General features: G+C 30.7%; 1 protein-coding gene across 1 annotated transcript; it reads left to right on the forward strand.

Moving 5' to 3' along the window:
- The first annotated feature begins 9,684 nt into the window (after positions 1 to 9,684).
- On the forward strand, positions 9,685 to 11,629 carry LOC107843377 (UDP-glycosyltransferase 73C4). Its single transcript, XM_016687644.2, has one exon. The coding sequence runs from the start codon at positions 10,024 to 10,026 to the stop codon at positions 11,497 to 11,499; it is 1,476 nt and encodes a 491-aa protein (XP_016543130.1). The 5' UTR covers positions 9,685 to 10,023; the 3' UTR covers positions 11,500 to 11,629.
- Positions 11,630 to 15,583: the final 3,954 nt, after the last annotated feature.

Raw genomic sequence — 15,583 nt, forward strand, 5'->3', positions numbered from 1 at the left:
AAATAAAGCATATACTACAATATATATACATTACAATATATATATATATATATATATATATATATATATATATATATAGTTACATACTAATTTATAAAACAAATACACATGTATACGTTAAATATACACGTCTATAGAAGATATATACACATATATATGCACCTTTCAATGTATATGTACTACTTTAAATAAAATATACTACGATATATATACATTACAATATATATATATATATATATATATATATATATAGTTATATACTAATTTATAAAACACATACACATGTATACGTTAAATATACACGTCTATTGAAGACATATACACAGATATACGCACCATTCAATGTATATGTACTACTATAAATAAAATATACTACAATATATATATATATATATATATATATATATATAGAGAGAGAGAGAGAGAGAGAGTTCTATACTAATTTATAAAATATATACACATGTATACGTTAAATATACACGTGTATCAAAGATATATGCACATATATACGCACCATTCAAGATACAGGTACCAATTTAAATAAAACATATACTACAATATATATATATGTGTGTGTGTGTGTGTGTGTGTGTGTATATATATATATTTATACTACAATACATATATAATTTATAAAACATATACACATGTATACATTAAACATACATATCTATAGAAGATATATACACAAATATACAAAACATATGCTACTTAATATAATAAATTAATAATACTTGATAGTAAATTAATAATATATTAAAAGTAAGTTTTTAATTTAAACTAGAAATTCAATTTAAATCACTAAATGAAAAAAATTACAAAGTAAGGACTAAAGAGTGAATGAATGTTGAATTTTATTGATTGCGAAATGATCCAAAATTTATAATTTACATGAATGAAAAATCTACAAATTATGCATCATTTTTTCAACTCATTCATGTTAATATTAACGGGAACTTGCATAGGATAGTCAAAGTCAACTGGGGTAAAATCATGCATTGCACTTGATTCTGCTGAGTTCTCTCGTGAAAACATAATTTCTTCAAGTCTCTGCTCGTCGTTCAGCTCCGGTTCCATTCTTTGGTTTCTTCTTTCCGATCTAATCCAATCTCTGAGGCAAACTAGAACATTCATTGCATTGCTTCCCAATAAGTGTCGGTTGTCTCCAAGCTGCTATCGTCCTTGACTAAATGCCCTCTCTGATGTAACGGTTGACATTGGAACATTCAAAATATCTCTTGTTAATCTTGAAAGCACATGATATTGTGTTTCATTACTCCTCCACCAACCCAACGTATTGATCCTTCGTCTGCGATCCTCTGGCGGTGATCGAAGATAATATTTCAGCACTTCCCGATAAGTTGATGTGTAAGCTCTCACATCAACACTGTTCCAACAAGGTAAATCATAAAAGGAATCAGGGAAACCACTATGTGCCGGCCTTTTAGAAGATGATGGTTCCTCGGGAGGATGAGGAACGACAATTGGAGTGATATTTGTAGTACGACTAAATCAACTAAATCAGTATAGTGATTATATAATTTTTATATGTATTAAATCACATCACCCATAGCCTTCCACAAATCAGGTTGTACTTGTTCAGAATCATTGTTAGTATTTATTTTTAAGTTACCATAAATAATAGTACTAAAGTAACACATAGTATTATATTTCATGCACGGATTTAACATAGCACCAATCAAGTAAATAGGGGGAAGCAGAAAAAAATATTTTTAAAATTTAGTAAGCATGACACCAACAACTTCTTTATAAGCTTTTTTATTTTTATATTCTTTGAGCAAATCAAAAATATCAGCTATATATGTCAAAATATTATAATAAGCACCAAAAATTCAACTGCAGCTACATAAAATTTTTCTAAAAACTTAATAAGATCATTAATTACAACTCAATCAGAATTTTGTAGCATACAATCAGCAAACGAAGCGCAATGTTGGTTAAAAGTTAGTGTAATAGGAACTCTACATTCATAACAAGTTTTTAAAAAATCATACGTAGAATTCCATCTAATATCAATTTCCTCAAGCATCAATATCGGTGCAAGTCCATTTTCTTGACGTTTAACTTTAAATTCTCTATTTCTCGATCTACGATTATTTTCTTGAATAAAACTAACAGCAAGATGGATTTTTTCAATATAAAACTTAAAAAAACTCAAGACTATCTTTTACAATTAAATTATATATATGACATGCACACTTAATATGAAACATTTCAGGCAACAGAGGAGATAACTTAGATTTTAATTTTTTTTATAGCAGTTTTGTTGTTAGAAGCATTATCAAAAGCAATACTTGAGATTTTATTTTCGATACCAGAAAATTCGGCAATTTTAATAATAGAATCAGCAATAAAATCTCCAATATGTTTACGATCTTCATCATATTAAAAATCAAGAATACGTTTTTGTATCACAAAATTACTATTCATCCAGTGACAAGTAACGATTAAATAATCATTTTTATTTATAGCATGACCAAGATTAGAAGTCAGAGATAATCTACATTGAATGTTTTTTAACAATGTTGATAAATAAAAATAATATTGTGAATGAAGTCTAAGAATATCAGACCGACAAGTAATTTTAGGAACACTATTAAACATACGAGTATAAATTTCTTGAATATAATGAATAAAGGCATCAGAAGAAGGAAAATTAAAAGGCAAACAAACCACAACTACCATTTTAGCTATTTCTTCCCGGTCCCTCAATTTATTATAATTCTTCGTTACCTGATCGGTTGCTGGGTCCATTTTAGTTTGCGTTGGCTCACCAACATCCCTACCACCTCGTGCAATATTTAACTCTCTTTCGTGAGCATCACCTATATGTCTCATTAACGTACCCGTACCCCCTTACTTGCCTCCGCTTTTATGCTTATATATTTGTTGAGAAATATTGCATTGCACCTCAGTGTCTGATATACGTTCAAAAAATTATCATGCAATACTAGTTGTTTTACGAGTTCTTGGGGCACTAGGAGGACGGAAAGGGAGATTAACTGATTCAGATCTAACGTTAGCATTTCCTACTGCGGGTCTCTCACCAATATTTTCATCATCTTCGTCTAAATTAACCGCATCTACTTTATTTTTTCTTCTATACCGTAATTTTTCTGAGCTTCTACGTAATTCATACCATGAGCACCTACACCTATTTCTTCCTCAAAAGATGTACCAAACGGTACCGGAGGCGAAGGCACACGGGTATATCTACTACTTGAAGTATCTCTACCGCTAGTAATTCGTTTTTTACTACCACTACCGCTTTTGGGACAAAAATTTTTAACACCTTTAGTAGCGATGTTTTTTAATTTATCCATAATATAAATTAAATTAAAAAAATTCAAAATACACAAATATAATAAAATTAAATATTCAACAATTAATACAATAAATAAAAATTAAACGTAAGAGATGGAACGACAATACCAAATTTTGAAAGTATCCAAAAGTTGCGACTTTAAAAATTTCCACTCGTACTTCGTAATCACAAAATTAAAAAATTAAAGTGAGCACTTTAGGAACTTAAATATATTGAATATTTGAGAATTGAGAATTGAGATTTGAGAGAGAATGAGATTTGAGAGAGTGAAAAATTATGTGAAAAATGATTTGAAGGTGTAGGGTATTTATAGAATTTTTTTGGGGGATTAAAAAATATTTTAAATGAAAAAAAAAATATTTAATAAATGGGCCCAAACTAGCTGTTAGGACCCAAAAACGACTATATAGACGTTGGGCTAACAGCTAGTTTGGCCCAAATATTATTTTTTTTTTAAAAAAATCTAATCTAGGCCGATTAACTGACGGGCCTGAACCATCCTTGGTCCGAACCAGGTTAATCGAGCTCAACCAAAAAATTTAACCGGCTCAAGATCGGACCGGATCAAACCAAATCAATTTTATTAAGTGGATCGATTTGGGCCGGGTTGGGCCGGTTCAACCCACCCGTTTGACAGGTTTATCTTAACAACTTCCTTTCTTGGTTAAAGATGTTCCCGTGACAAACATCCCTCTGAGCTGACGCATTTAGCAATACCATTATTTATCTTTTTGATGTAAATTACTTATTTATTCAAAAAATTCATACAAATTATAAATAATAGATTGAGAATTTATAACTTTACAAATATAATTAGTTTAATATTAAAATCTTAAACATTAAACCTATAGAGGGTAAATTTAATATCTACCCATAAGACCACTATATCTTGTATTGTGGATGGAAATTTCCACCGCACTTAAGAGGGTATATTGAAAATGCAATTATCGTCACAACAAGAAGTTTACAATCTTATACGCCGTTTTCTTTAAACAAAATTAATTAGCAGTGGCCTTAAAAAAATCGAAGGGACAGTTTTGTCATTGAGCTCTCAGAAATCAAATACTATCTCAATAATTGATGTGGAGCTTTCATGACCATCATCAGCATTTTGTCACCATCCTCCATTTTGTCAAATACTTAATATATTTAAATTATTAAAAATTTCTTTACTTAAAATTAATTATAATTATTCTTTATTTATATATATTTTTTTAAAATTTTCAGATACATAACTTCAACCCTAAAATTATGATATATTTATTATCATAAAAAAAATTATCTTAATATTTTCTCTTCATTACTTTAATATTATTAATACCTAAACTCCTTTTTTTTCTAAATATTTTTCAGAAAACTTTCTCCTTCCAACACCACCATTCTTGCAATGTTGATTTTAACGGTATTATATATTAAATCGACGAAAACACCATCAGGATAGCCATAGAAAGAGTTAAATTCAATTGCTTAAAAGTAGCAAAATAGCATCAACACAAGAAAAGATTACTACCATTTAACAACAAAAGATGGAGACTTGCAAAGCCAGACACTGCTTCTAAATGAAAATGCACGTAAGATTTAGCAATTTTTGTATCTGAAAATTTTAATTTGAGATACATTTTTATTAACTGAAGATATATAATTATCTTAGTTTTATATGCATATTTCAGATGCATATTCTCGTATTTGTACATTTAATACATTTTTTTGATATGTATCTCTTTCATATATAAGTATAGAGTTAAAGTGTTTCTGTATGTATTTCTTTTAAAATATGTATTTCTGCGTCTGATATATTTTTGATATTATGTATCTCTTATATCTTTTATTTCAAATCTCATTTTTTTTTATACTGATACATCATGTCTTATCATGATACATTTTAATCAATATTTGTATCTCTATTTGCAGGATTTCAAATTCATTGTAAAATATTAAAAAAAAACACCACGAAAAAAATAAAATAAAGAAGAATGAATCTGAAAGTTGAATTTGGAGAAGAATATTTCAAAAAAGTTACATTATTAACTAAATGTCCTTTTGGAGGGATATTTAGATGTCAATTAGAAGATCTGCATAGTAAACTACTCCTTAAATGAGTTGATTATCATAATTTTTCATAATTACAATAAATTATTTATTTCTTAAGATGTATCATCAATCATGTATCTATTTTAATATTATGTACCTGAAAAATTAAAAATTAAATTTTACGAAATTTTACAAAAAGTTGAGATATGGTGTAATTATGGGTAAATTAGTCAAAATTTATGTAAGTTTAACATTCATGAACTTATCAAAATCTTCGATCCGTCGCTGCTAATAAGGAATTTCATAAGTAATAGTAGTGAAGTCAGGACTTTTATCATGAGGTTAGTAACAGAGGTAGAATTTTTACCGAGAAAGTTTGGAATACGAAGAATACATAAACAAATCGAAGAAAATTCAACATCTACTATATATGTATATATAAGCATAAAATTTTAATTATGTATAAATAATGAATTTCCTATCAAAGGGGGTTCAGATGAAATCCCAGAGATAAGGTAGCTTCGCTTCCGTATGAGGGTTCAAAATATGATGAAAAACAAATACACGAAGAAATTATAGAAAATTCAACTACATATATAAATAAAAAATAATTTTAGTTATGTATAACCAAGGAAATTTTTCATTAAAGGAATTCATAGAAATTCAATATCTACAACACATTACATAAAACATAATTATAAATCACGGAAATTCAATATCTATTACATTACATAAAAAATAATTATTACATACTTCTAAGAGGGGATAAGCAAGGAGCAGGTCGATATGTCTTCTTGTGACGTTTATTCAGATGCTTCAATCGTGATTTTACTATATCATCCTCTAATTAATTATCATAAAATATTTATGTAATAAGAAATTAATAATATTTAATAAAAATACTTATAAGAGGGGATAAGAAATCAGCAGGTCGACATGTATGCTTGTGTTGCCCGCTTCAGCTGCTTCAATCGTGATTTTATTATATCACTACTAATTAATTATTATAAATTATTTAAGTATTAAAAAATTAATAATATTTAAAAAAAATAAAATAGACATTTAAAACATGTCTGCTTCAGGTGCTTCAATCATAATTTTACTATATCACTCCTAACTAATTATTATAAGTCATCTACGTATTAAAAAATTAATAGTATTTAATTAAAAAAAGATAAAATAGACATAAAATAATAAATTAAATCTTGATATTTTAAATTAACTGACGTCTTATATGGAGCTCACTTAAACTTTTTTCACAAGTACTTTTTATAGTAATTTTGTTATATCATTTTTAATTAGTTATTATAAGTCATTTAATACATATTTGCTTCATTGCTTCAATCGTGATTTTACTATACCATCCTTAATTAATTAATATGGCTATCTAAGCATTGTGTCACTTAAATTGGAATAGAAGAAAAAATATTACAAACCACAATACTTAAAAATTTAAATTATTTAAAAATATAATTGATTATTAATGCCACAAAAGTTTGGACAAAGAGATTAACATGTATTATTCGAAAATTAAATAAAAAATATTATAAATTAAAATAGTTAACAACTTAAAATATCTTTAAAAAAATTAATCTGTTATATATTTTTAAAAAAGTGCGTAAAAATACTATAAATCACAATAATTAACAATTTAAAAAAATTTAAAGGTCAACATTCCTTCTTTGGCACAACCCGACAAAATGGTCTAGTTAGCTTTTTGTTATCTGAATCCTTCAACTCAATAAAACTCAACGTTTTAAACCCTATTTCGGTGTGTGTAATATAATCGCCTCCACGTCAATTTTCACATAATTTTTTAATATGCATTAAATTTCACGTCATTTTAAAATACGACATCATTTTTAAATGCCACATAAGAAATTAAATATTAAAATAAATTTAATTGAATAAATAACTTTTACAAATTGTAGAAAAAATTTAATAATCTTTTTCTTGATGTTTGCTTACAAATTGAGCATCAAATTCATTTCAAATAATTGAAATTCCTCTCCAATTAATTTAAATTTTCAACTATAAATTCAATCCACAAACGTAATAAATTTTTAATTTTAAATATCTTTGACTAATTCAGAAAAATCACTACTTTTACTTTCCTCATACTTATTCAATATCGAATTATCAATTGCTTATACCCAAGTTTTGAATTCCTACAAATAGCATGAATTTCTCTTCAAATCGAATTTATCGAATTCGGATACTTGAAAAACTTATGTACAGTTGATGATTTACTTGGTACTATTGATGTGATGGTGGTGGTGCGGGGTGGGGATGGAGGACAAGGATGGAAATGGTAGGCTGATGTTGTTGTTATTGTTGTGGTGGTGGGTGGGGCATGAGGGATGGGGAAGGAGGGAGGGGGATATGGTGGTGGTGTGCTGGGTAGGGGGTGGGGTACGGGGAGGAGAGAATGGTTGGATATGCCGTACTGGATGGGGGTGGGGGACGAGGGGAAGGAGAGGGGGAGGGGTAGATGATGAAGAGAGAGATTTTGAATTTTTTTTTTTTATTTGTTGTCCCTTTTTTAAAATTAATTTTTTAATTTTTTTAAATGAAAAATGTTGCTTCACTTGTCTAAAAATTCGTGTTTACGTGCATTTTTTCAGCTTACCAATATTATGTTTTAATGGATTAAAGGGTTTAGATGACAAAAAAATAAGTAAAAGTGTCCACATTACAAACTCGAACAAGTACAAGGATCCACTTGACGACCATTTCGCCGCACAACTTCATTGGTGCTTTTCCTTGTCTCCCATTTTTTCTTTCGTTTTAATTTGTTTGTCTATTTCTTTTTAATTTGTTATAGTTTCAAAAAACACATGTCTGTTTGTGTTGCTTGGTTCAGCTACTTCAATCGTGATTTTATTATATTACCCCTAATTAATTATTATAATTCATTTACGTATTAAAAAATTAATAATATTTAATAAAAAGGATAAAATAAACATAAAATAATAAATTAACTCTTGATGTTTTAAATTAACTCACGTCCTATGTGAGACCCACTTAAATTTTTTTCATAAATATTTTTATAGTAATTTTGCTATATCACTTCTAATTAGGTATTATAAGTCATTTAAGACATGTCTGCTTCACTACTTCAATTTTGATGCTTACTATATCATCCATAATTAATTATTATGGTCATCTAAGTATTGTCCCACTTAAATTGAAATAGAAGAAAAAATATCATAAATCACAATAATTAAAAACTTAAATTACTTTAAACATATAATTAAATATCAATACTAGAAAAATTTGGACAAGGAGAGTAATATGTATTATTTGAAAATTACATAAAAAGTATTATAAATTACAATAGTTAACAACTTAAAATATCTAATAAAAGATTTAATCTGTTATATATTTGAAAAAAATAAGTAAAAAATATTATTAATCACAATAATTAACAACTACAAAAATTTATAGGTTAACATGCCTGCTTTGACACAACATCATTGCTCCTTTCCGCTGCCTTTATTTTTTTCTCCGTTTTAATTTATTTGTCTATTTTTTTAATTTATTGTATATTTCAAAAAAAAATAACTAAAAAATACTATAAGTCATAATAATTAAAAACTTAAAATATCTAAAAGATATAAGGTATTTGGATGACTGAAGAAATTATGTTAGTGACACTTAAATTGGAATAGAAGAAAAACTTTATAAATCACAATAATTAAAACTTAAATTATTTTAAATATATAATTGACTATCGATGTCATAAAAGTTTGGACAAGGAAAGTAACATATATTATTTGAAAATTGCATAAAAAATATTATAAATTACAATAGTTAACAACTTAAAAAATCACCTGTTATATATTTTTAAAAAGTACAAAAAAACTATAAATCACAATAATTAATAACTTAAAAATTTAAAAGTTATAAATAGTTGAGTGACTCTCGAATTATGATAGTGCCACTTAAAATTGAAATAGAAGAAAAAATATTATAAATCAAAATAATTAAAAACTTAAATTATTTTAAATATATAATTGACTATCAATCCCACAAAAATTTGAATAAAAAATATAATATATATTATTTAAAAATTATATAATAAATATATAAATTACAATAGTTAACAATTTAAAATATCTAAAAAAACATATCAAAAATATAATTAATTATCTAATAATACTCGTGTCACATAAATTGAGATCAATATAGAATTTAATTGTATATAAATAATATAATTTTTGATTAAAGAAATTCATCCTACCTAGCTACACCCGACTAGCAAGGTGTTATAAGAATGATGATATACTTCCTATCAGCCTCATGGAAATGTGCAATTTGTACTATTGTGAACTACATCTATCTTGTATAATATTTAATCTTATCATGTGTTTTTTCCAAGAAAACTTTGACAGAAATGCAGCAATATCTCTATCAGATGTTCATTGCAAGAATTAGAAGCTTCACTTTGTCTAGTAAATATCATCCTTACAAATCCAAATTCATAATGCCAACCACATAGTGCCATTAAGATAAAGCTGAATATGCTTATGTCTGCTCTTGCGTCATCAGTTCACAATCAACATGTATAAATTAAGTTAGATTAGTGTAACAACCTGAAAAATAACAAAATCATTCTCTGATTTTACTACTAATATTGTTTAACAATGGGTGTTCCAACAATGCAGCCACATTTTGTGTTGTTACCTTTCATGGCACAAGGCCACACAATCCCTATGATTGACATTGCGCGTCTACTGGCACAACGCGGAGTTATAATCACAATCCTTACTACACACTTGAATGCCAATAGATTCAAGAAAGTCGTTGATCGCGCAATAGAGGCAGGACTAAAGATTCAGGTGGTTCACCTCTATTTTCCAAGCTTAGAGGTTGGACTACCTGAAGGGTGTGAAAATTTCGACATGCTTCCATCAATGGATTTCGCGTTGAAATTCTTCGATGCTACGGACAGACTTCAACCCCAGGTGGAAGAAGTGTTGCAAGAACTCAAACCTTCACCAAGTTGCATAATATCTGACATGTGTTTCCCATGGACAACTAATGTTGCACAAAAATTTAACATCCCCAGGATTGTTTTTCATGGGATGTGTTGTTTCTCTTTGTTGTGCTTACACAATTTGAGAGACTGGGAGGAGTTAGAAAAGATAGAGTCTGATACAGAGTACTTTCAAGTGCCTGGATTATTTGATAAGATTGAACTAAACAAAACTCAGCTTGGAAATGCTGTTAGGCCAAGAAATTCCGATTTGAAAGAATTTGCTGATCAAATGAAGAAAGCAGAAGAGGAAGCTTTTGGGATAGTGGTTAATAGCTTTGGGGATTTGGAACAAGAATATGTCAAGGGATTGATGAGTACCAAAGGCAAGAGAATTTGGGCCATTGGCCCTGTTTCACTTTGCAACAAAGATAAACAGGACAAAGCTGAAAGAGGGAACAAGGCTTCAATTGATGAACACGAGTGCCTAAAGTGGCTTGATTCTTGGGAACAAGACTCTGTACTCTTTGTATGTCTCGGTAGCCTATCGCGTCTTTCCACGTCTCAGATGATAGAGCTGGGGCTCGGGTTAGAAGCATCGAAACGACCCTTCATTTGGGTTGTTAGACACATGTCTGATGAGTTCAAAAATTGGCTGGTGGAACAAGATTTTGAGGAAAGAGTTAAAGGACAAGGACTTCTAATCCGCGGTTGGGCGCCACAAGTACTAATCTTATCTCACCCTTCAATTGGAGCATTCTTGACGCACTGTGGATGGAATTCTAGCCTGGAAGGTATATCTGCTGGCGTGCCGATGATCACTTGGCCAATGTTTGCTGAGCAGTTCTGCAATGAGAGGCTAATAGTGAACATACTAAAGACAGGAGTGAAGGCCGGCGTGCAGAAGCAAGTGATGTTTGGGGAAGAAGAGAAATTGGGAGCACAAGTAAGCAAAGATGATGTTAAGATGGTCATTGAAGAAGTGATGGGTGAAGAAATGGAGGCTGAAATGAGAAGAAAAAGAGCTAAAGAATTAGGAGAAAAGGCAAGGATGGCTGTGGATGAAAGGGGTTCTTCTCATATCAACTTGACACAATTGATTCAAGATGTCACAGAGGAAGCTAGTTTCTTAAAATTTATCTAGTAACTATAAAGATTGAGTTAGGATGTAGTGCAATTAATGTATACCATATAGTTCAAATCAAGTATGAACAATGACGTTATATTGGGTAAAGCTCAATCACTTTAATGTAACAATAAATTTTATGGTCTTACTATTATTGTATATGAAGTTCAATTCCTCTAATATGACAAATATAATTTTATTGATATTGATAAAAAGGTAGCTTGGTGCACTAAGCATAGTGAGAAAAATTTGTTATAAAGTAAAACTAACCAGGGCTTATTTTTTAACCTTATGTACCTTTTCTATTTCCTTTCAGATGCACATTTTCAGATTTTGGAACTTGATCTTGCTGATTATATACAAATCATTTTCCACGATAACCTCTAGGGAGAAATAATGAAGAAAAATAACACTTCTCGAACATTGTACCTTCTGTATCTAAAACTTAGCTGAGATAGACAGTTCATCTTATAGTTTTATATGTACCAAGAGAAAAAAGAAGGTAGTCTAGTGCACTAAGCTTCCGCTATTTGTGAGGCTCGGAGAAGGGCCAGACCAAGAAACATCTTATAAAACTCTAGCATAATCCCTTACGTGTTTGTAGGCCCTGGATCCGTTATTTGGATAATCTATCAGACAATATCGTAGATCAAACAGAAAAAGAGACTAGCAGCCTATAAATTAAAGGACAATTTGAACCACGAAATTTTGCACATAATTGAAGTCCTAAAACAAGATAGTAAATCCAATGGCGGTAACTGTATCTGTGCAAGGCCAAGATGGATCTAATTTGGACTCAAGATAATTACGTAGAATTAAAACCCAGTAAATTAAAGGATTTAGTCCTCCGGTATATAAAGCTCACTGACCTGGACACTTGATTAATCTGAATTTATGCCATATTTCCCCGTTAAGACGGTCAAACGCTCCTTATCAATTTTTTTTTTTATTTAGTCCTCCGGTATATAAAGCTCACTGACCTGGTCACTTGATTAATCTGAATTTATGCCATATTTCCCCGTTAAGACGGTCAAACGCTCCTTATCAATTTTTTTTTTCATTTTCAATTCTTGCATACAATACCTTTAATTAAGGATGGAGAATTTTCAATCATCTCATACCTCTTGATGATCATCGTCTGAGAAGTGAATATCATGAGATTCATTTATTGTTTGTATATTATCAAGTTTAAGGGGCAACCAATGTATTAAGCCGTTATACTATCTAATATTTTAGGACTTGATGTACAGTTTGTCATGATTCACGTATGAAGAACTGCAGTGGGTTGCTCCTCAACTTGGGACCTGTTCCCAGACAGACTCAAATAGCAAGAACTTGGAGAAACTTAATAATAAAGTGCAAGGAAAGAGTAAATAGTAGACACAATAGTTTTACGTGGAAACTCCTTGATCACAGGAGAAAAAAATCATGACCTATCTCCAGCATTTCTAAGCTCCACTATATCCAAGCAACTTCTTAAATACAGACTCCAGACTTCAGGATTAAACCCTTAATCCTTTCTCTCCTAGTAATGACTTTATTACAAGGAAAAATGCACATCAACTCTACTGCACCCACGCTCTATCTAACTCAAACAAGAAAGCCAAGCTAATTTTAGCTTGAGAATCACCTAACTCTAAATGATTACAGAGAAAAAAGGTCTACACCACAACACCTACTAATATTCATATAAGCAGAAGTAGGCGACGTTTAAAACCACAATACAAAGACTCAAATGCAACAAGAAATGAAAATACAACTTGATGAGCTATCAGTTTCCTGATGCAAAGTAAGTCTTTGATCCAACAGCTTCGAGAAATATTTTAGTCGTAAGAATATGGAAGCTTGAGTTTCTTGTTGAAGAAGATGAGCAATATATATTATGACATAAGCAAACCTAGGAGAATGTTATTGGTTGAGACAAAAAGGTGGCAACGGTTTTTCACCAACTTTTGTACTTGTGTTCAACTGTGGGGTTGACTGTGATAGTGACAGGTAAGCCCAAACCATTCCCTGAGTAGTAGCATCCTTGTCATTATACAATTTTTAGGAAACAGTTTCCCAACATCCAGTTCGTCAAACATCAAAATTAAGGACTTAACAATTTTTTCTTTTTGATGATGACAAACCCACACAAGCATTCAACAAGCTCAACCATCTACACAACACACAAAACACACAATAGGACTCAGCAACACATGCCCTTAAGCCTGTTTCTCTACCAGTTCCCCCTACGTATGATACCCCTAAGCATTCCGCACACATTCCTCCTGTCTATGAGCACTCAAAGGTTTCCCCTGAGTGTAGGAACGACTATATTATCTTCATTCACCATCTCCTGTTCTCCCTCAACTCCCATACTATAAAAAACTACATATCAACTCCCAAAGGTTCCCTCTGAGTGTAAGAACCTGTAGACTGTCTTTATCACCATCCCATATTACCCCCAACTCACATACTATGCACAACTACATCTCAACTTTCACCTTTTGGCATCACCAAAGAGGTTAAGCAATAAACCAAGCATAGATAAACATACATGTTAATTCATGGCCATTAAGGCTATACTTACATGTACAGGAAAAGAGCAAACAGAAATAAGAGTAGTGATAGCAAAAAATTAATTCATTCATTGATCAAGTAAGTTAGTAGCAAATACCATTCAAAATAGTAACCACAAAAACATCATAATAATTGTTCCAAGTACAATCCAGAGAAAAAAAAGGAACCTGAGAGAACAGACTTTGACAGGGCTTAAAGGAGAGGACTAAGAGGGGAAAAAAATCGAAACCAAGTCGTAAAGGATTCAAGAAGAACGATCAGAAGCATGAGATAGCTGTATGAGAAGTATAGTCATCCTTTTACTTTCAGCAGCATGAGCCTTGATGATCTACTGTGTCAGCTCTTCGTTATTCTCCATTAAGACTCCAACTCTTGCATCTAACTTTTTTACCCTCTCCCTCTCCTGAAGGGTAGCATTTTCATTCTTTTAACTTCTCATTTGAACTGGTTCCATCCCCTCCTTCTTTCATAGATGCTACCTTCAATGCTGTAATCTCAGCATTTTCCAAGCCACCAGAGCTGTTATGGCATCCAGCTCATCCCTAAACCTGTTTTGAGTTTCTACCAACTCTGAAACAATGGACTTAGATATTCCTCCACCCCTTCTAGGAACACATTCATTATTCTCTGAGGTGGTCATGTTGAATACCTGCTTGATAGAATCATTCTTCCCTTGTTCGCACTCAACATTAAAGTTGGCAAAGACTTAATTTAACAAAAACCCATAAGCTAAGTCATATTTGCCATCTCTTGCAGTCATCACTGTGTCAATATATTCAATAATAATAGCAGGAAGGTTAACCTTTGTACTTAGACAAGACTTCTATGAGAAACAGATCAGGACCAGTTACAGTAGTCCTCTTCTCTAATATGGGAAGGAGAACCTTCTTCACTAACTCAAACAACTACTGATATTCATTTTTAAGTTCCTTTTTGTTGACATTTTTAATGTTCATATCATCCAACATTTCACAAACTATCAAAAATTTTACAGACTCCTTTTTCTTCTGTATAGTCCTGATTCCTTTAGTTGGTGCTCCTAGAATTTCAGACATCACATTCTCTCCATAGCAATATTCACTCTATTTACTTGAGAAGTCAAGTATATTCCATCTTAAAAAATCATCAGGTTGTGATAAAACATCCTCACTTTCTATTCATGTAAACGATGAACAGGTCCTTCAAATAAATGCTCCCAGTTTTGAAACTTTACCCAGGCAATCAACTCTTTTATCCCCGGTAACTTAGCTATAGCAGGGTCAAATACTCTTCCCCTTAAGACTTCTTGAGTCTTAAGAATTTATTGCTTTGCCTTTATAGATAGACCTTTCTTTTTTCCAGTTGAATTAGCAGCCTTCTTTGAAAAACCAATTCCCTTTCTAGATGTCCCAGGAGATCCTGAGGTTCTGGCTGATTTAGTACTGGGACCTGGTCCCATACCCCATCCTTGTCTTACATTTTCTTTTTACCAGTGACTTTTAACACTAGTTTCTTCACTAATAATCTCTTTTTTTTAGAGGTAGTTTCCTTTTCTCTTACC

Source organism: Capsicum annuum, chromosome 10, assembly GCF_002878395.1.
Source record: "Capsicum annuum cultivar UCD-10X-F1 chromosome 10, UCD10Xv1.1, whole genome shotgun sequence".
Lineage (NCBI taxonomy): Eukaryota > Viridiplantae > Streptophyta > Magnoliopsida > Solanales > Solanaceae > Capsicum > Capsicum annuum.

What these genes read in the sequence shown, in the direction of transcription:
- LOC107843377 (XM_016687644.2), top strand. Translation starts at nt 10,024, where the DNA reads ATGGGTGTTCCAACAATGCAGCCACATTTTGTGTTGTTACCTTTCATG.